This window comes from Lottia gigantea (genome assembly GCF_000327385.1).
Source record: "Lottia gigantea unplaced genomic scaffold LOTGIsca_61, whole genome shotgun sequence".
Taxonomy (NCBI): domain Eukaryota; kingdom Metazoa; phylum Mollusca; class Gastropoda; family Lottiidae; genus Lottia; species Lottia gigantea.
Genome location: NW_008710086.1, coordinates 1840993 through 1862580, shown reverse-complemented (window position 1 = coordinate 1862580; position 21588 = coordinate 1840993). Strand labels below are relative to the sequence as shown.

General features: G+C 35.2%; 5 protein-coding genes across 5 annotated transcripts in view; 2 read left to right on the top strand and 3 right to left on the bottom strand.

The window, feature by feature from the left end:
- Positions 1-2369, bottom strand: part of LOTGIDRAFT_166876 (hypothetical protein) — a gene marked incomplete at both ends in the record, with an annotated part of 5580 nt that extends 3211 nt beyond the window's left edge. Inside the window, one exon of the mRNA XM_009064317.1 lies at positions 2208-2369. Within this exon, the coding sequence (XP_009062565.1) occupies positions 2208-2369 (162 nt within the window). The remainder of the gene's footprint in view (positions 1-2207) is intronic.
- A 3791-nt stretch (positions 2370-6160) lies between these two features.
- LOTGIDRAFT_194758 (hypothetical protein) lies at positions 6161-9734 on the bottom strand (the record flags this gene model as incomplete). The annotated part of the gene is made up of 3 exons (XM_009064316.1): positions 9588-9734; positions 8207-8434; positions 6161-7773 (listed from the first exon to the last, which is right to left on the bottom strand). Coding segments are annotated over exons 2-3 (1800 nt in total), but the record flags the coding sequence as incomplete, so codon positions are not given.
- A 1062-nt stretch (positions 9735-10796) lies between these two features.
- On the top strand, positions 10797-11935 carry LOTGIDRAFT_166874 (hypothetical protein; the record flags this gene model as incomplete). Its single annotated transcript, XM_009064315.1, has 3 exons — positions 10797-10980; positions 11310-11387; positions 11625-11935. 3 exons carry the CDS (start codon positions 10797-10799, stop codon positions 11933-11935), a joined length of 573 nt encoding a protein of 190 aa, XP_009062563.1.
- Positions 11936-13815: 1880 nt separating this feature from the next.
- LOTGIDRAFT_166873 (hypothetical protein) lies at positions 13816-15656 on the bottom strand (the record flags this gene model as incomplete). Its single annotated transcript, XM_009064314.1, has 3 exons — positions 13816-14848; positions 15227-15538; positions 15637-15656. 3 exons carry the CDS (start codon positions 15654-15656, stop codon positions 13816-13818), a joined length of 1365 nt encoding a protein of 454 aa, XP_009062562.1.
- Positions 15657-16690: 1034 nt separating this feature from the next.
- Positions 16691-21355, top strand: LOTGIDRAFT_166871 (hypothetical protein; the record flags this gene model as incomplete). The annotated part of the gene is made up of 11 exons (XM_009064313.1): positions 16691-16840; positions 16950-17043; positions 17235-17361; positions 17739-17856; positions 18215-18540; positions 19014-19154; positions 19423-19643; positions 19921-19966; positions 20230-20332; positions 20745-20834; positions 21306-21355. Coding segments are annotated over 11 exons (1466 nt in total), but the record flags the coding sequence as incomplete, so codon positions are not given.
- Positions 21356-21588: the final 233 nt, after the last annotated feature.

The window sequence follows — 21588 nt, the reverse complement described above, 5'->3', positions numbered from 1 at the left end:
GTTCCAGTCTTCATTCTACTAGTTCCAGTCTTCATTCTTCTACTTCCAGTCTTCATTCTACTAGTTCCAGTCTTCATTCTACTAGTTCCAGTCTTCATTCTACTAGTTCCAGTCTTCATTCTACTAGTTCCAGTCTTTATTCTTCAAGTTCCAGTCTTCATTCTTCAAGTTCCAGTCTTCATTCTTCAAGTTCCAGTCTTCATTCTACTAGTTCCAGTCTTCATTCTGCTAGTTCCAGTCTTCATTCTTCAAGTTCCAGTCTTCATTCTACTATTCATTCTACTAGTTCCAGTCTTCATTCTACAAGTTCCAGTCTTCATTCTTCTAGTTCCAGTCTTCATTCTACTAGTTCCAGTCTTCATTCTTCTAGTTCCAGTCTTCATTCTTCTCTAGTTGCAGTTCATTCTTCTAGTTCAAGTCTTCATTCTACTAGTTCCAGTCTTCATTCTTCATTTGTAGAGTTATGGTAAAGTGTAGCAGATTTTGTGAAGATAAGAGTTCCAAGCTTCCAATTCTGATGGTGTATGTCCCTTGTCCAACAATTAGGTTAATATTAGTTAAATGCCAAATACATTGTGTTCATTAATATTCCTTTTTATTTTGTAGACTATGGTGTTCGAATATGGTGGTAAGATTTGTTAGATTTTGTGTTCCACACCGCCATGTCTGTAGGTGTTCTCTCGTGTCAGTAAGTCCAGTATATTGTTAATTGCAAAATAAATTTGTGTTCAATCATATCGTATTTTTGTGATTTTGCAGTTATGGAAAAATATGGTAAAAGATTAGAAGATAGTGATGATTAGTAAGATCTGGAGTGGATTTGTGGTCACTCATGTCTGTCAGTCCAATGGGTGTATATTGTTTGAACTACCAAGTCTGTTGGTGGTCACTCATGTCTGTCAGTCCAATGGGTGTATATTGTTTAAACTACCAAGTCTGTTGGTGGTCACTCATGTCCATCAGTCCAGTGGGTGTATAGTGTTTGAACTACCAAGTCTGTTGGTGGTCACTCATGTCCATCAGTCTAGTGGGTGTACATTGTTTGAACTGCCAAGTCTGTTGGTGGTCACTCCTGTCCGTCAGTCCAATGGGTGTATATTGTTTGAACTACCAACTCCGTTGGTGGTCACTCATGTCCATCAGTCCAGTGGGTGTATATTGTTTGAACTACAAAGTCTGTTGGTGGTCACACATGTCCGTCAGTCAAATGGGTGTATATTGTTTGAACTACCAAGTCTATTGGTGGCCACTCATGTCCATCAGTCCAGTGGGTGTATAGTGTTTGAACTACCAAGTCTGTTGGTGGTCACTCATGTCCATCAGTTGAGTGGGTGTATAATGTTTGAACTACCAAGTCTGTTGGTGGTCACTCATGTCCATCAGTCCAGTGGGTGTATATTGTTTGAACTACCAAGTCTGTTGGTGGTCACTCATGTCTGTCAGTCCAGTGGGTGTATAGTGTTTGAACTACCAAGTCTGTTGGTGGTCACTCATGTCCATCAGTCCAGTGGGTGTATAGTGTTTGAACTACCAAGTCTGTTGGTGGTCACTCATGTCCATCAGTTGAGTGGGTGTATATTGTTTGAACTACCAGGTCTGTTGTTGGTCACTCATGTCCATCAGTCCAGTGGGTGTATATTGTTTGAACTACCAAGTCTGTTGGTGGTCACTCATGTCTATCAGTCCAGTGGGTGTATAGTGTTTGAACTACCAAGTCTGTTGGTGGCCACTCATGTCCATCAGTCCAGTGGGTGTATAGTGTTTGAACTACCAAGTCTGTTGGTGGTCACTCATGTCCATCAGTTGAGTGGGTGTATATTGTTTGAACTACCAAGTCTGTTGGTGGTCACTCATGTCCATCAGTCCAGTGGGTGTATATTGTTTGAACTACCAAGTCTGTTGGTGGTCACTCATGTCTGTCAGTCCAGTGGGTGTATAGTGTTTGAACTACCAAGTCTGTTGGTGGTCACTCATGTCCATCAGTCCAGTGGGTGTATATTGTTTGTGACTGTCTGTTAGTGTTCACTAGTGTTTGTCAATTTTTATTTTGTTGTATTATTGTTTATGTCACTTTGTCACTAATCATATTTTTCCTTTAACTAATAGGTTTTTGTTTCTTGCAGGAAAATATATTGCAATGATATTTGTTTCTTAAATTGATGGCTATTTTCCAAATACAAGTTGTAGTTTGGTTTGAAAATATTGACCTCAATTTTGATACAGATGTTCATTCCAATATGGTCTTTGCTCTGGTGTACTGTAGCGCAACTACCAACGAAGATGATCCAGCAGAGAAGCGATGGTGGAGCAAAGACCACTTTGACTATTTTGTGGCATGTTATAGTTAATCTCGTGTCCAATTTAGTCATAGTGGTTTATGCCTCTATTTTGTCACCACAGAATTTAAGATCAGCTGAAACAAAGGGGCCAAATTAGGGTAGGCCTATGGGCCAAGGACTTTTGAGTAGTGGGTATGGGTTATGAACCTTAGAGTGAAAGTAATGGTTTATACCCTGATGACTTGAGAGTAGTAGGGGTCTATGGACCTTAGGGTAGTAAATTAAGCTATAGTGTCTATGGACCTTAGGGTAGTAAATTAAGGGAACAGGTTCTATTTACCTTAAGATGGTAAGTAAATGTGTGTGACCTAGTGACTATACAGTAGTAATGGCAGGGGGTATATGGATCTTAGAGTGGCAGGTTAAGGATGGAGGCATTAAATGACTTCAGGATGGTGGACTCTAGTGATAGATTTGTTGGTTTCGGATGAGTAAACAGGAGACGCCCATTAAAGACTACTGTGACAGTTTTGTGGCAGATTTTTCAATGTACTTCTGCCCAATTTGGTCACAGTAGTTATACAAACATTTCTACGTATTGTTTTAAAATAGTGATGATGTATCTGTAATAATGAGAGTCTTGGTGAGGACCAGAAATAAAGGTAATCTTAGCTCTTAAGGTTGTTCAGGCCAACATGTAGGGATACAGGTTAGCTGTTTCGGAATTGTTGTGGTAGTAGCCCTTATTGTGGAGGTTTGACTACAGGATGTGATCTTGACACCGGATTAAGAATATATTTTGGTCTGAAAGAGTTTTGTTGATTATCTATACTCTCTGGTTCAGTCTGTCCCAATTCTGACCTCAATCGAACGGCATGGAACCAGATATATGCCGAGATGTGCAGTAAGCACTGCCACATTGATAAAATCTTCAGTAAACGCATTCCAACTATTGTGTCTTCTGTTATGTTATTGACTCTGTAATTATAGAAAATGAATTAAAAACATAGGCGGTGATGTTATCGGAGAAGGCTGTCAGGGACAAAAAACAGACCTTGTGTGCTACAGCATTTCTGGGTACCACTCGACTGGGTTTACAAGGGTCTTATCATCTGCCCCATTGCCCAAAGAATGACATTACCCAATTAGCAGCCTCACCAACACGTAAGATATAAGAAACCGATAGTTTATTGGAAAATTGGACATCTTTTGTACCATTCCAATTTTCAATCAGATGTCAGTGGTTCCTGCAATTCCACTAAAACTAGGCATTTTGTGATATTTAAAAACATATTTTGCAATTAGTGATTTCTTCAAAGGCATCCCCAGCCCCTAATAAACTCTCACAAGTTTATGCTGCAAAAAAGTAAAAAACACCAAATAAAGAAAAAAAATGGTATCCTTTTCTCTTGCAGTACACATCATACATTATTATTATTATTATTATGTTTCATACTAAAAAAACAATCTCTTTATACAAAATAAACAAAAATAACAAACAATCAGGCATTTCTATTTTAATTCTACTGAAATATACTCCATGTTTTTCCTCTTGCTGTGTTCCTTTAAATCTGGATTTTTCTTTGATTTTTTGAGCATAAAGTTCTCGGCTCAGTTTATTGAATTGTGTCCTATCATTTGGCATCTTCACAATGTCCATGTTCCTTAAGCAACGCTAGTATATTATCAATATTCTATATTAGATGTGGATAATATTCTACAGATGCTAAGGGAACATAGACATTCTCAAGCTATTACAAACTTTGTCTTTTAACTCAACTGCAATAACCACTTTTGGAATGCAGCGATTTGATTGGGTTGTACGCAAGCGACGATTATGGCTCATAGTTTACAGACTTCTTCAAGGATTCTGGTTGGCTGTATTCTCTAACGTACAATCCAACCAAATTGCTGCATTTTCTAACTTCTGTGATAAAAGAAAGGTGGTTATTGCAGTCAAGGTATAAGACAAAGGTTGTAATAGCTAACATTGTGAAGATGATCATAAGGTAACCAAAGGCAATACAATTATTTTGACATAAAATACCTACAGAACTGGTGTGTTTATTAAATACAAAACAAAACGTGATCTCTATGACTGTAAATTACTTGATCATCACTCAGTGGCACTCGTCTAAAAAATATGCCTGACACAATAAATAGTAATCTTAGCACAGCACAAATTGCATAAAGCAAATTTAAACTAACTTCTTCTTTAAAGCATAGCTTTTTTCATAGAAATATCCTGCATAAAGCATAGCTAATTTCAAATAAAATTTGTGCTTATAACATAGCTTTTTCCAAACCAATTTCCTGCGTAAGGCATAGCTCTCCAAAACATCTAAAACCATTTCCTGGTAAAAGCATAAGATTTTAACAATGGAATATCCTGCATAAAGCATAGCTTATTATAGAGATGTTTTGCTTAAAGATTGGTTTTTAGTCTTGTAGAGCATTTGATTTTATACAGAACAAGCTATTAAAGGTATTGTAAAGAGGTTTTCTAACTGAATTATGTATATCTGAGACATTGATTTGCACCATTCCAGTTTTCCGTCAGATGTCTGTGGAAGGAAGCATTCATGACATCACAATCTCTAGAGCAACTAAAAATATTTCTGGGCTATTGAAATAGCTACGTCATGTTAAGAATCTCACAGTTAGGCTGAAAATTTTCAGTATCAGTATCAATGATATACAAATTTGTAGAAAACCTCTTTACAATCCCTTTAATCAATTTTTGAAATAGAAGTAATGGGTAGCTTGTAAGCCAAATGCTGTGGTTTCCAAGGAATGACATCACTTGACACTGTCTTATCTGAAAATAATTTTTACAATACAAAATTCTTGTATATATGTATATATAAAAGAAAAGAAAACTGCATGCTCTCAAATTACTAAGTGCATTATCAAACTTAAGATTCAGACAAAACAAAACATAGAAAAGGCAATCTTAGACTTCCAGATATAATGGCATCAAACATTCACTCATCTTCACAATGTCAAGCTATGACAAACTGCATCTTGTACCTGGATTGCTAAAGCAACCTTTCTTGTATCACGGAATGCAGCAATTTGGTTAGATTGTATGCCATAGAATTCAGCCAATCAGAGCCCTCGACGGAAAAACCGTAAATATTGTGGTCTATTGTTTACAGACTTTCTGTCAAGTACTTTGATTAGCTGTATTCGGTTACATACAATCCAATAAAATTACAGCAATTACAAACTTTTGTGATAAAAGAAAAGTGGCTATTGTAGTCAAGGTATTAGACGCAGTTTCTAATAGCTTGACATTGTCTGACATACCCTAGAATATCCAGTTTCCTTAACATGATTTATTTGATTGTTCTTTTCATTGATTCACTTTATAGAAACAAAATTTACTATCATTATCATAGTCCAGTTAAAATGATTGCAAAGAGGTTTTCTGAAATTTAATGTGTATCTGGGGATACTGATAGCATCAATTTGAACTATTCCAATTATCAATCAGATGTCAGTGGTTCCTGCAATTCCACTAAAACTAAGCATTTTGTGATATTTAAAAGCATATTTTGCAATTAGTGACGTCATCAAACAATTAGTTTTAGTGGAATTGCAGGAACCACAGATGTCTGATTGAAAATTGAAAGGGTGCTGTGAGTGTCATACACATAAAATATTAAGAAAACCTCTTGACAATCCCTTTAAGATGTAATGGCACATATGACTCGTATGATATGAGTATGATTATTATTGAAAAGTAAAATAGATACAGGTCAGCTGGCCAAAATTTAAGGGAACAAAGCTTAAGCTTATATCCTTTAATAATAAATGAAACAACTAAAAACACACTACATTCTTCAATCATCCTCATCCATATTATAAGCTGGTAATTTTAGTGTACAATACCCCACGCCTGTTAGACTGCGGGGTAGGGCGCCGACTGTCTCCCATATTCCAGTATAAATATCATACTTAGATACCAATTTTTGTCCCGTTTTAGTTTGTACATTATACCCTCCCAACACGTAAATTTGATCATTATACACGACACACGAAGCCTCTTTATGAGATATTGATAAAGGGGCAATGATTGTCCATTGGTCCATAGCAGGATGATAGCATTCTGACTGCATCACCGGCTGGGCAGCTTGATTCACATTCAAATTACAACCTCCGAACACAAACAGTTTATCTTGTGCCGCGCACATCACATGCCAACCTCTTGGGGTCAACATTGGGGCCATGTCCTCCCACTGATTGGTTTGTGGGTCGTATCGCTGCATGTCCGGGGTAAAATGATTCCCACTGTATCCTCCAGATATATAAATGTATCGCTCAAACACGGCACCAGCATGCGCATGATAAGACATCGGCATTGATGTTATCAACTCCCACGTATTTTCTGCGGGATCATAACATTCGGCTGTTGCTAAGCTACCATCTTTAAATTTACCGCCGACTGCATAAATTTTGTTATTCAAGGCTCCAGCGAAAAAATACGCTCTTTTATTCAACATAGGACATACTTGATACCAACTGTCAAATCTTGGGTCATAACGCAGTACGGAATTAACAGCCGATTCACCATGCGCACACTGTGTTATACATCCACCAAGCACATAAAGGAAATTATTATAGACCACCACTTGCATGTGACTCAAAGCACTAGGAAGAGTTGCCTTCTCTTGTCTGTTCAGAAGACTGTTTGAGGTCACTTTAGAATCAAACACTATAATGCCGTCGTGTAGACAAGGGTTGGGGTGAATCTCGCGACCCCCGACACTTATTAACCTCTCCACGTAAGAACGTAACTGTACACTACTTGATACTGTGAAAGGTTGGGAATGGGGAACTACGTGATAATTTAACGCACCTAATACCATTTGTCGTAGATCTGGGTTCGACATCATTGTCTCCACACGCTGAACATGTTGTACTAGGTCTGACGGGTTAATTAATGGAAACCTAATCAATTTCATTAATTGCCACGCATGCTCTTCTTGGTTTGCATCCTGTCGAAGCCATTCCCAGGTTATATGAAAAATGTCAATCTCGCGTAAAAACAACTTCTCGCTGTTTAAACAGTTACTCATTTGTTCATAGGTTAAAAGATTTAGAGTTCCTTCTTTTGCTATTTGCATTAAATTTTTCGCTATGAAAACATCGATCTGTTTTAAAGCGTTATTCATACTGTACAACTTGGCGGTGTTTATAAAATCGTAAAAATTCGACGTGGTCATACCGCTCAGGAAATTACGTTCACAGAATTCTATAACTGGTGTGACTTGAAGATGTGTCGCGGCAGCAATGACGTCAAAGATATCGTCGCCCTCCAGAGTTGTAGTTGAGGTGTAAATGACCTCAATGACCTTCTCCAGACCCTTGGCCGTGATTCCTTTCAACTCTATCTCCTTCTGTTTGCTCTCTCTCATTCCGCTCGTGAACATAGAACGGAAATAATCAGAGCATGACACCAGAATTACACGATGCACTTCAAACTTATGACCTAGAAATACAGACATAATTTTAAAAAATTGAAATCTTTACCTAAAACAATAAACTACAATATTATTACATTATCTGAGAAAAAATTTCAGCTTAAACTCTGGGAAATGAACCTTCTCGGATTATCTGTACCCAATTTCAACTGGGTCCTCTATATTTCCGAAAAGGGAAAAATTCTCAAGGTAACAATCCTACCCTGAATTCTGTACCTATGTACAGCTGAGCTTACTGAACAATGAGGAAGACCTTATCCAATGAACATGAGTGGAACTCACAAAAAACAAATTACGAAAAGAGACAAAGTACATAATATCTCAAGGTATTTAAGCTCTAGTGTGAAGTCCCAATATGCAGAGCTCTTCCCACATTTTAATCTTTAATCAACCCACTATCATAAATCAACAAATTAACCAACAATCATAAATCATACTTACTCTCAGCTATCAAAGTAACATCACATAAAATTCTATCATTCTTTAATTTATTCAAGCCCTGTAACAGCTTCATACCATGCTCTGGTCTTTCCTCAACACGGAAAATCTCTCCATTTGTTATATCTTGACCTTCTGCCATGTTGCGAGGTCTTTTCTTGCGTCTTTTACTCACCAATTTTCTCGGCATTTACACCGAAGAGACATCTAGTATGTCCACAGATGGTCAATCTGGAAGGAAGAACACATTATTGACATCATACTCATAAAATAGAGAAACACGTACTTGTAAAATAAGAAAGAAATATTTTTTTACAAGAATAACATCCATATGCTGTAGAAGATACGGTCTACCAATTGGTCCTTGGACTAAATAAATGATTTCCAATGATTTTGCAGGGTTCTAGATGACTCTAGCTACCAGCTGATCCTGGTCCAAATCCTTTTGGCATCTTTTCCCAAACTACCCGGAAACCAATTACAACTGGGTCCACATGATAAACGACGCGAGATGAGTTTTTCAACATCACCACAACTTCACACACTGTCAGGGAGTAGAAAAATGAAATAGAATGGAGCTTTACATCCTTCTTTTCTGCACCATGTTGGCTAATAAAGACGAGCAACCCAATACAGGGTGCAATGAGGGAAATTTTGCTCTTTTTTCGATATCCATCAGTCAATCCTTAACGTGCATAATCTGTAGCACACGGGGCCTCGGTTTATTGTCCCATCCGAACGACTTGAAGTTTTTCCCCATGTCAGCCACTCTTACCTGCATCACTGACAGGGGGAAACCGGGTTGGAAAATCCGAGGGTATTATCTCGGCCTATGTTGGTATTGAACCCTGGACATGAGCAAGCAGGGGCTCCCTGACAGGGATTAGAACCATCCACAACAATTTGCTTGTAATAAAGCAAAATAAATCAGATTCTAACATTATGACTAACTATACAAAAGCATCTAAGAAATTTAGAATAATTAATGCAATTACAACAAATTGATAAGCTGAAATTGAAGTTATAAAGCCAAATTCTATAGCTACCAGTATGTGATGTATTATCAGTGACTAAAAATTCTTTTTTTTTTTTTGAAGAATTGAAATTGCAAAATGAAATTTTAACAGCATGCAATGGACAATTTATTCTCCTTTGACTTTAGTGTTCCTTTCCTGCCCATAATAATAAAATAATGGATCTTTTGTAGCAGGGAACAATATATCATTCATATGCTTCTGTATCGTTTGTTTCCGGTAGACATTGCATCAATAACGAGCACCTAAAAATACAATGTTACTCAATGTACAACAATGTTGCAAGGGTTACTGAACTTGTCAATGGCTCGGGTGTTTTCAGAAAGCAGAGCAAAATTTAATTTTCTCACCTTTATGCAGTCTGTTTAGATCTTAATTCAACTTCTCCATATTCTCGAATGTTTATTCCAAAATCTACGACATTTTTCATGTGTAATTATTCCATAAAAAATGCCATAACCTTCGTATATTTTTTGCAACTTTCCTCACAAACAAGACATTTCTAAACCGGATATTTCTCCATTATGCTATTGCGCATGCGTCACAAGATGGTGGACAGAATATCACAAATTGTAAATTATTTTAAATTTATGATAATTTCCTTATGAATTCAACTCTGATTCGGCCCTTTCATAAAAAAATATCAATGTCGTTCATGTATTTTGTCAAATGAGCTACAAAAGTGCCCCTCCATTGTGAACTTTATGAGAAACAAAGATGTTATTTGTGAAATATTGGTTTGTTTTGATTTTTTTTAGAAACCCACCACGTAAACAAATATACTTATATGTACAGTGGGGTCTCACAATAGGGACTGGAGGCTAGGCTAGAGGGGGTTTCCAACACCAGTTGTATAGTCCCCCATATTCTATCAAAATGAAATATCTAAATCTGCACTTATATTACAATAATTACATCACCTTGGATCAGAACTTGAAATACTAAACATTGTTTTGATTAAGATCCCAGAAAGCTTAAGGATTATCATAAAAAACGACAGATTCAACATTTTTATTTGGGGGTTTATTTGGGACTCGAAAATACGTAAATAATCTTCTGAAGTACTAGAAATGTATGAAAATCGCATAATTCCTTCAAAAAAGCCTCAACTGGCAATTTCTCTTTCTATTTCTGCCTTATTTTGAAATATTTAAAATTGTTACATTCAGCCATATTTTGATTTCAGTTTATTTTCTATGACAGTCATTGTTTCAGTATAGATTTCAAATTTCGATTGCCTAATGTGGTCTTAGAGGGACAGTGACACCATATTTGGGGGTTGATTTTAATCTTGAATATATATAATCTTTAGAAGTGCTAGAAAAAAATGGTGCATCTGTATCTTTAAATATGCTTTAAGAATTTTTTTTTTTAATTTATCAGTTTTAGTTGTGAGTAGAATTGCCTGATTGATAGAAGTGTCCAATGTTTTGAAAGTGAAGGAGTAAACAGAAGACAGTTTTTGTTGTCAATCAGTAAAATTGGCTGATTGGGAGATTGTGAAGTTTGAGCCTCCAATGTTTTGAAAGAGAAGGAATAAACAGAAGACAGAAAGCAAGATGTCTAACAGTGTCTGTACACATTGTGGTTGTACTGAGATAGACAAGGATCCAGGCAGAGGAGATGCTGTGTGTACCAACTGTGGGTCTGTGTTAGAAGACCAGATTATTGTTTCTGATGTACAGTTTCAGGAAAATGCTGCTGGTGGAACGTCTGTTATTGGACAATATGTCGCAGGAGATGGTGAGATTCTTTGACTCATTTTGTTTTGGCGCCTTTGAATTTTATATAAGCTGTATATGATCAGACTCACAAATATTGTAGTAGAATTCTTATTTATTGCTTCGAGCTATATCAAACTTTGATTTGTGATGAAAGGATAAGAAATTGATTTTTGATTTTTCAACTATTGTGAGAAAAAAATCTCTATGGAAATACTTTAATACAATCAGCTTTTTCTTTCTACTTTCTTTAAATTTAATAAAATGAAGTTCTTAGTTGCAACATATGATTTTTGATCAACAAAACTTTAGTAATTGTTCATCATGTTTAGATCTCAATTTTCATTTCAGGAACAAAATCAATCAATCTTGGAGGATCATTTGCTCCTGGATATGGTCGAGAATCAAGAACAGTAACTCTTCAAAATGGTTAGTTTTATTCTGTAGGCCAGTCAAAATTTTGCCTTGATGATTCAGTATTTATATTTTTAAATTCCACAGAGATTGTAGAAGAAATAGATCAGTTATCTGAAGGTAGCACAGCTTGAAACTTTGAGCAACGACAAAGTTCAGGTTATCATTTTTCACATCTCAAAGATGAAGAGTTGATTATTATTGCAGGAGATGATTTTTTAAAAGATTAATGATAATGAATTAATATTCCAGGTAAAAAGAAAATCCAGCAATTAGGAGGTCAGTTAAAACTCAACAGTCACTGTATGGACACAGCATTTAATTTTTTCAAGATGGCCGTCACAAAGCGTCTGACTAAAGGAAGAAAAAGTCTCCATGTAATTGCAGCGTGTTTATATTTAGTTTGTAGAACAGAAGGAACACCTCATATCCTTTTGAATACTTTGACTGATAAATTTTCTTTTCTCTCTTGTCTCAAGAAAAGACAAGTCGTCTTTTTTGAAAAGCAGATAATTCTGGACATACGTGGATTTGAAGGTTCAAATATTGACAGTGAGATGTGAACACTATTTCTGATTTGCTTCAAAAATTCCTGTTTCTGAGACTAAGGTACAATTGGTCTAAGATGGCTAACCTGTCTCTTTAAGATGGTTTTTTGAATTAGGAGATGAAGTGTGTTGCTGTACTGCTATTTATTGAAAATTTTCGGTTGAGAGAAGTGCAAAGAGTACTATTTCAATTGTGATAATATCTTGTAATTGTATTCCTTAACTCTGTTTAACATATGTTACTAGATTTTAGTGATCTCCTTCAGGTTAGTCATACTTTATATTTCATTTCTCCAGAGATTTTCTCTAATTGACAAAAGCTTATCCTGTGCTGTTCAACCCTGTTTCCCCCTGTCCCTGATGCAGGTGGGAGGGGCTGACAAGGAGAAAGTGTCTAGTCATTCAGATGGGACAATAAACAAAAGCCCCTTATGCTACAGGCTGTGCACATTAAAAATCCCTCGACAGTTGGAAATCAAAAAAGAGCAGGCAAAATTTCCTTCATTGCACACTGCATGGCATTGCCCGTCTTCATAAGCACACATGGTGCAGAAAAGTAGGACGTAAAACTCCATTTTATTTCAATTTTTTGTGCTGTCGAGCAAAGATATTTATTCACATCAGAATACAATTCAAAACATCAGCAGTCTAATATAGCTGAGAATAACTAATGGTGGTCTATTTGTTGTGTTTCAGGTCAATGTATATGTATTGGGTAAAACCTACTTACATATATCCAAAGAACTGTGTCTAAATATCCCAGCAATAGGTAGGTTCATACACAGGTAATATTAGATTATGCTGTATTCATTATTTTACTGTCAAATCAGAGGTTTCCTTATAAAACAAAACTTCAATAATGAAAATATTTTATTATGAAACTACACTTTCTAAATGTATAACTGTATATTTGTCTGTCATAATAACAATGTTAGACCTATTTTACTCTAAACCCTAGGTTCGTAAAACTATAAAAGTTGGCTATTGTCATGCTACTACCTAAGAAAATCTGAAAATCTCCCTACTGTTTGCAAATGTCTTCTTTAGAATATCATAAATAATTGTCTCTATTTACAATGCTACTATATTTGTATGTACAAAAATGTAATAATATCATAAAGCATTTACAAAAGATTAATATCATTTGATAATAACAAAGTCGGATGTAAAACTCCATTTCATTTTGATAATAACAAAGTCGGATGTAAAACTCCATTTCATTTTGATAATAACAAAGTCGGATGTAAAACTCCATTTCATTTTGATAATAACAAAGTCGGATGTAAAACTCCATTCATTTCATTTTGATAATAACAAAGATAATATTGTTATTTACAAAATTACATAATGTCATTTAATGATAACAAGGTAGGATGTAAAACTCCATTCATTTCATTTAATAACATAATATTAATATTATAATTTAAGATAATAACAAAGAATAATATTAATTTGTATAATTTCATAAAGCAACTTCTTTTATGTCATTCATGATGTAACTTGCATTCAACAAACTATTGAAATATTGAAATCTCAAACTCATAACTTATCATAGATCATAATTTTTGAATTTCTGGGTTTTTTTTTTTCTTGAACAACTAAACACAAGGTGTATCATACACACATTTATGCTATGAAAACTGACATTTTCTGTTTTGGTCGATCTTAAAGTTTCAGTACAGGTTGAAAAATGAAAAATTCGGATCTAGAATATCATAAATAATTCTCTCTATTTACAAAACATTGAATCATTTAGGTCATTTTTTTTTTTCAACAAGTTTTCTTGTGTACAGTCCTTAGAGAATATTCAAACTGGATCTTTAGGTCTTTTCCAACTCAGTCATTGTGTCTAGGAAGCTGATCTCAGTGAAACACTAATGGTGGATTAAGTTCATTTAGGAGTAAAAAATCAGTTCTGGAATTTGTCCGCCTTGGACTCCAGTACCATTCGTACTATCGGAAGAACATTGAAATTGGAAGGCGACTTTCCCACATTGAATCTCCGCTAGACCTTCTTGTCCAAAATAACTCAATTCAGTCCCGTCTAAAACTGCGCTTGCAGTATAAAATGTCTCTGCTTCAACTTGGATTGGATTGTCGAACATTACTGGGAAGATATTGCTGGATCCATCAGATTTAAATTTTGTAATATTTTGTCCTAAAATCAATCCATTTTTCTTCAATTCGATTCGAACTTGGTACTCTGCAGCGCCCTTGCTTGATCCGTATAAACCAAATCCAGCCACAAATATTCTACGATCTACAGAGAATTGAATACTATCACAGCGCCCTCTATATCGCCATTGGTTACTACGATAAGCCGAGGACTGGAATCTATGAACACGATATTGTTGAAGACCTTTTCTATGATTTTTATTAAAAGTTAATTGTGGTTTACGTCTGGCAGTATAATTTAGAAATATTGAATTGGCTTCTTCTAAAGTCAGTAGTCCAGATTGTGCAGGGCCATTGGCAAATTCACTCAGAGTCATGGTAGGTAGTCGTAACAATTTGAAACAATCGCCTAAAACTTTTCGTTGATGTTCTGCATTTGAATCAATTCCTTGTCGTTTACACTCCGCGTCTGCCCAGCGACTAACAGCTTTATAAATTGACAATTCCTTGGCATTGAGAGTCTCACGACTGAGGATAGTTTCCAATGTTTTGTAATCTATCTCGGCAAATCCTTCCGACTTGAAGGCTTCTTCAGCCTGGGCATCAATGACTTCCCAGCATCTCTGCATCAATTCAACTTCTTCAAATAACCTTCCTTGGCTCAGCAACACGCAGGCATTCCGTGCACTGAGGCTCGTCTCTAAAAAACGTACACAGATTCTGGCAAGATGTGGCACGATGTATTTTTTAGCAGCATACAATGTTGCTAGTACGTTATCTGGTTCTAGATGGATTTCATCACAATACAAATACCTGAAAAATATATTTAAAATTTAGATAAAGAATAGTGAATCCAAAGGTGATAGGAGTACATATATACATCAGTGGAATTACCAGTTATGACATAGCTATATAACAGAATATCTGTATAATCAGATTAAGTAATCATCCTTAAAACTGTAGATTACTATTGAAAGAACCTGTATTAACCTTTTCTCAATAATTACTTAAAATACAGGTGTGACGTCACCCTTTGATCTTGGCATACCAACAAGACCATTGACAAGCTTTTGACCATTAACCTAGAACATTAACCTATACCGTACTTAGTTAAAAGGATTTATTATCTAATCCAAAGCTTTACCAGTATTCAATGAAATGGGAAAGTGAAAATACAGACTGCTAACTCACCTAAGAAGATTGAGGAAAGCTTGTGGCTCTACATCTGGAATATCAACTTCTTTAGTCTCACTGGCCAAACCTCCATAAAACATGGCAAAAAACACAGAGCTGCCAGTAGCAAGGATATATTTATGACCTGGTATCTGTTGCTGGTTGGGGGCTACCCCAACTGTAAACTGGACATCCGCCATTAAAGGATTGTTGAACATGACAGCATTCCTCTCACGAACTGTTGTCTGTGTAGCTTGCCAGTTGTGATCCTCGCTCACTTTTGAAGTTGGTAATGGTGGAGGAGGGGGTGGGGGGCTGCGACGTGGGGTGCTGGAATATGGTTGCCAAGATATTGGACCAGGAAGATCTGAAGCAGAGAGTCTTGATGGCTGAGTGTAGTTAGGTTGTGTGACAAAATTCGAGGGAACTTCTTGATTGACTTCATCATCTTCTTTGATCTTAGTGCCACTGGCTGCTATGCATGCCTTCATTGCCATAGTGGATTAATAATTGAATCTGAAAAAAAAAAACAAGGATAATTGTTCACATTGGTCTAAAAGCTACATCTGTAACATTTATCATCAGAAATACAAGAAGGCCTAGGCCTATCCTCTGTTGCCCACCGTAAGCATAGTACTGGTTGCTTCTTCTGGAATTGAGGAACACTTTTGATAAAAGAGCAGTAAATTAAGACACCCTTCAGCTTGCAATTATAGTAAAAACTAATCAAAAATTGCCTTTGAATACAGATAAAGTGTGACACGCTTGATAAAATAAGATTTATTTCACAATAATAATAATGATAGTGGTAGCTTCAATGAAAAGGCTTGTCAACAGATAACAGTATTATAGGCAACATTCTAAAAAAAAAAAAACACTTAATATTCGCACTGGACTGCAATAAATCACTTATAAATAAACGAAAGTGAACCCGCATTTACTACACCAGGGTGTGGAGAAAATCACGTCTCTGCAACAGATTGCCAAAGATGCAAAATCAAAACAAAGCAAAAGGCTGCAAAAACATATTCCCGATTCTAGTGATTTCCGACTCAAATCGTTATCTTGACTTTACATTAATAGTAATGACTCGAAAAGATAAAAAAATTCTTCAAAAGTTTACCTCATTAACTGTTTAATTAAATAGTAATTTGATTAATTTGGTCGCCTTTTCAATTTTGACATTTAATACGTCTCCATTTTCTCTTCCCACAATTCATCTGTTAGTATTTCAAGGGAGGTAATAGCTTTAGAGCACCTGTTGAACCAGACCACAATAAATTTAGATGCTGTTAAATGATTTACAACACTTTTCATAGTTTACTGATTAAAGTTAAAACTATAGATTTTTTTAATCTTCAATTCCTTTAGATAGCTACTCATTATGTATTTATCATTTTCATTGTAAATTGTTTCAGTGCAAGCTAAATGTAAGATATTCTGATGCTATTCTGATATTCTACCCAAATTTATATTTTTCAGACCCATGTTTGTACATCCCCCGATTTGCCTACAAGCTAGAATTTGATACGAAGACTCATGATGTTTCAATGACAGCGTTACGATTGGTCCAGAGAATGAAGAGAGATTGGATGCACACTGGTCGTCGACCTTCAGGACTCTGTGGTGCAGGTAGGTTAATCGTGAATCATTACTTTTGGAGTTTTTTGTTGAAAAGTTTTAACAGCTAATCATTAATCACAGTTTTACACAAGAAAATTATCTCCATTTTTTTTTTCAGCATTGTTAGTAGCAGCTAGAATCCATGATTTTTGCCGAACTGTAAAAGATATTATTAAAGTTGTCAAAGTCTGTGAAGCTACTATCAGAAAAAGGTAAATTTATGGAAGATTTATCACTATACAGATCATCATTTACTCCCAGTTGTGGAAGCTCAAGTGTATGATATCACTTTTGTGCAATAGCTTATTTGATCTTGAAATATACAGTATTATAGAGGTGGAAATAGTAATTTCTAAGGACCAAAACCCAAAAAATATTAAGCTTGAAATCCCTAATTTTGCAGGCTAACAGAGTTTCAAGACACACCATCAAGTCAACTGACAATCGATGAGTTTCATCGAATAGATCTAGAGGAGGAACGAGATCCACCCTGTTATATTCAGAGCAAGAAAAAAGCTAAAATACACCAGGTTCGATATTAATCTATTTTACAAACAAAATATGTTGATATAGTGACAGAACTGGAGGTGGGCAACCACAATGGCAATTTAAATCTACAAATTTGTGGGGTAAACTAAACTACCACCACCGGGCAAAATATCTTTATCACAAAAGGCCCTTTGGGATTAGTGATGTCATCAAACACTTAGTTTTAGTGGAATTGCAGGAACCACAGATGTCTGATTGGAAATTGGAATGGTGCAAATTGATGCTATCAGTGTCTCCGATACACATGAATTTTTTTAGAAAACCTCTTTACAATGCCTTTAATATAAGCTTGAAGAAGACTATCTTAATATATAATAGATATTCCCTTAGAATAATCTTGCTATTTTATGTTTTATAGCTAGAAGAAGATAATAAATTAGGAGATCTAACAGATGAAGTCAGTAATATTCAGGATGAAATAGAAAAATCACTAGAAGCCAAACGACCAAAAGGAGGCATTTATAGTGCTTATGCCAGTAAGTTTCAATCTGTAGCTGTTTATATTTATGCATTGTCTGTTTGATCATTGTTCAAAGGCTGTTCCCCCCTTTTAGACCTGTTATTCAAGTTATCAAAGCCTTTAAGCTGAGTGGAAATACCACCAAATATTGGGTAGTCAGAAGTCTATTGGATGGTAATCTTCTTCCTTCTTGTGAATTTTATCTTTTACTTTGGAAGAGGATTACAAAAATTAAATTATTTGTAATGGGGACGGAATGCATTTTTCAATCAGAATTTTCAGAGATATGTTATTTTTCCAGGGCAGTGCAAGAATAATTTCTTTTTTTGAAAAGATTTGAGTGTGCATCATATAAAACTTTTGTTTATTTGTAGAAGTGGACGAAAGTTCTGCTCCATCCACCACAGTGACAGTTGAGGTAGAGGCTGCTTCAGAATATCTAGAAAAAACAGTATTAGGTGATATAATGAATGGTGAATTAAACAGTGATCATACAAACAATAGTATAAACTCTGAGGGTGAGGAGACTACATCGTTAGAACGGTTTCGTGCCCAAGGCCTGACCCCCACGGCAGCTAGTCTAGGTATAACAGAAGTAGTGGAATCGTGTCTCAATGAAACAGAAACTAAAGACTCACCAGACAACGATACAGATGGAGTTCTAGATTTAACTGGTATAGATGATGATGAACTAGAAAAGGTGCCATTTATTTACTAAAAATATTAAGATATTGTACTTGTACTGTCTTCGTACTCTCCTGTTACAGATAGATGAGACCCTGGTTCACTTTATCTAAATGACTTTGTATAAAGCAATGATATTTAACCTAAGAAAATGATCATTATTGTATCATGCCACACTCATAAGTAAATTAAGACTTTGGTTTCTGTTTACAAATTGTTATTGTGCAAGCATGTTGATTGGCTGTTTTGCAATCATGTGACAACATGAATATTTATTACCTTAATCCTTAATACAAGAATTATGTGCTACAGTGAAACAAGGTAGAAATATGTAATTGTTTGAGAAATTTGAAACGACTATAACAGAATTATTCATCAATTTAGACTATCATTTTTGTGTTTTGGCTTTACATGTTGAGAGCTAGACATGAAAATTCATCACAATATAACTTCTTCCAATTTCCAATTTTCTTGTCCTCCATTTTCCAGTTATTATTGAATGAAGATGAAGTAAAAATAAAGACAGATATTTGGATGAAAGCCAATGAAGATTATTTAAAAGAACAGAAAGAAAAAGAAGAGAAGAAAGCTTTAGAGGAAGCTGAAGCAGAATTAAAACCTGAAAAAAAGGTAAAGAGCTTTACTATAATGTTGAGATAGAATCTTTTATTGAATGCTCAATAACTGACCACTTGGCCTGTCTCGAACTTGACTATTGTGTTGATATAAAATCTGATCTAGTCCACATTTACACAGATGAAATCTTGATTACATTATTTTAGAAAATTCAAGAATAAACAACTATTATTTCATATGATTTACTAGTAAAAGTGAAAAAAAAAACTAAATATTATTCAAAACCATGCAATATATAAAAGTTATTTTCTCTATATTATAGAAAATAAAGAAAGTTCGAAGGAAGCCACTATCAGAAGCCTCCAGCGCTAAAGAAGCTATATCAATGTTGATACAGGAGAAAAAACTGTCCAATAAAATAAACTACGATGTTTTAAACGATTTGGTGAAACCAGAAGATATCAAAAGTAGTCCATGCCCATCTCCTTCGCCTTCTGTTACCATGTCACCACGACCTCATTCTAACAGTAGTCTTATAAACAGGTACTAGTTATTTAAATTGATCATATAGTCTATTTCTTTAGATAGATGGAGTGGTCTGCAGTCGAAATTGTCCCATATTCTTGGTCTTAACCCTGAGAAGACAGAGTGTAAATAGAATAAGGTGTCAGAACAAAATTTTTACAATATAAAAACATAATGATGTAACATGACTTGATAACTGGGGCTACACATGCCGTTTGGTATACATATATATATGTATTTGCCAGTCTTGGTCTTCAAACAGGTCACAAATAAAAGTTTTAAATTTAATTTGCAGGTTTAAACGACCAAGTTTTAGTTTTGAATCCAGTTTAGATATGGACGTAAGCTTTATACTTTGATTATTATTCTGATACTTATAAATAAGTTGAAATAGGTGTGTGGAAAAAATCAAAAATGAGGCTAAGAAATTTAAAGGATAAAATAACGTGAATTAAGAAAAAGAAATGCCTCCATATACAAACTTCTTTTATGTATGTGTTTAATGGAAAAATCTCAGATTGTTATCAATTGGAAGATATCGTCAGCACACAAGCTCCAAAATGCAATTTAAAGCTAAACTTGATATTTGATTTTTATATTATAGGTAGCAAGTAAGAGAGCTAAACTAACAGCCCCTACTATCAAACCATCATTACCTAAACAAGATACAGTAGTAGAAAAAGGCCCTATACAATATAATAATAAAGGTTTGTTATTTCTGCATCTTCACCTTGGTTGGTAGATGACAAGTTAACGTTCGTTAATATTGCAAACTAGGTAGTTGTTGGTAGTCGTAGTAGTCTTCACCTTAAACCTCATCCCCTTATCAATCTATAGATCGAAAGCTTCACATGGGTGTTAAATTTTAACCAATGGAAACAACCTTTTTCATAGGAGACTGGTTGTCTATGTGAATGTGTTTCTTATTAACAAAACAAACAGTAAAATTAGCTGTAAAGAAATATTTTGATTGGCTAGTTTAATAATCGTGTGTTATAACTATTTATTATATTGTTTTGGACCTGTTGAAGAGACTATAGGCTAAAATATGATGTATCTGAAAAAGTGACTATATTTGGTGATGTTTAAATGTCTATATATTTGATATATATTTAACAGAAGATGAAGAAGAAGGAGATTACTATGAAGAAGAGGAAGAGGAAGAAGATTGCAATATGTCTGCTGCTAAATTAATGGGTCATAGTACAGGTAAATTTGAAATTTCATCTTCTGCTAATTCTTCAGTACTCAATTATATATCTGGATTAACAATTCATTCTTGATATTTGTTTTGTTCTGCCATGTTTACTCCACTTACCATCCATGATCTGACGAAATTGTTATACATCTCATGTTCTGGGTTAAACCAATCAAATGCTCTGTTGCTCTCAAAGAAAAGATTCGCTTCGATATTCATGGTTGAACACTTGTAAGCCTGTGATCTAACCACTTTAACAGTTAGCATAAATTATGACAATGTCTTGGATCTTGCAAACAGGGCCAAATTAGCAGCCCTGGACAATGTAGAAGGGATATCTTTTTTCCCAAATTATTGATACCCATCTATCAGGGGCAGTGCCAGCCTAGGGGGGGGGGGAGGGACAAATGCCCCTGCTGTACCCCCACTAGTGTGGCCACCAACATCTATTGCTTTTAGTTGAATTGAATTTGATTTTTTAGATGTAAATTATGAAGATGAAGTTGATTATGATTATGATGATGATGATTGAAAGTCTAGCTAGATTAATGGCAGATACACAGACAGCCCAGGTATCAAAGATGGTCAATGTTATTGAGTTGGAGTTGAATTTATGAAACAGATATGAAATCCATGGCTTAAAGATGGCTTCACACATGTTTTAGACTAAAATCAAGGACACTATTTGATTGTTTGTGTTTTAACCAATCATAGATGTCTATGTATGTACAGACTGGATAATAGAAAAAAGACAAATTGACTGTA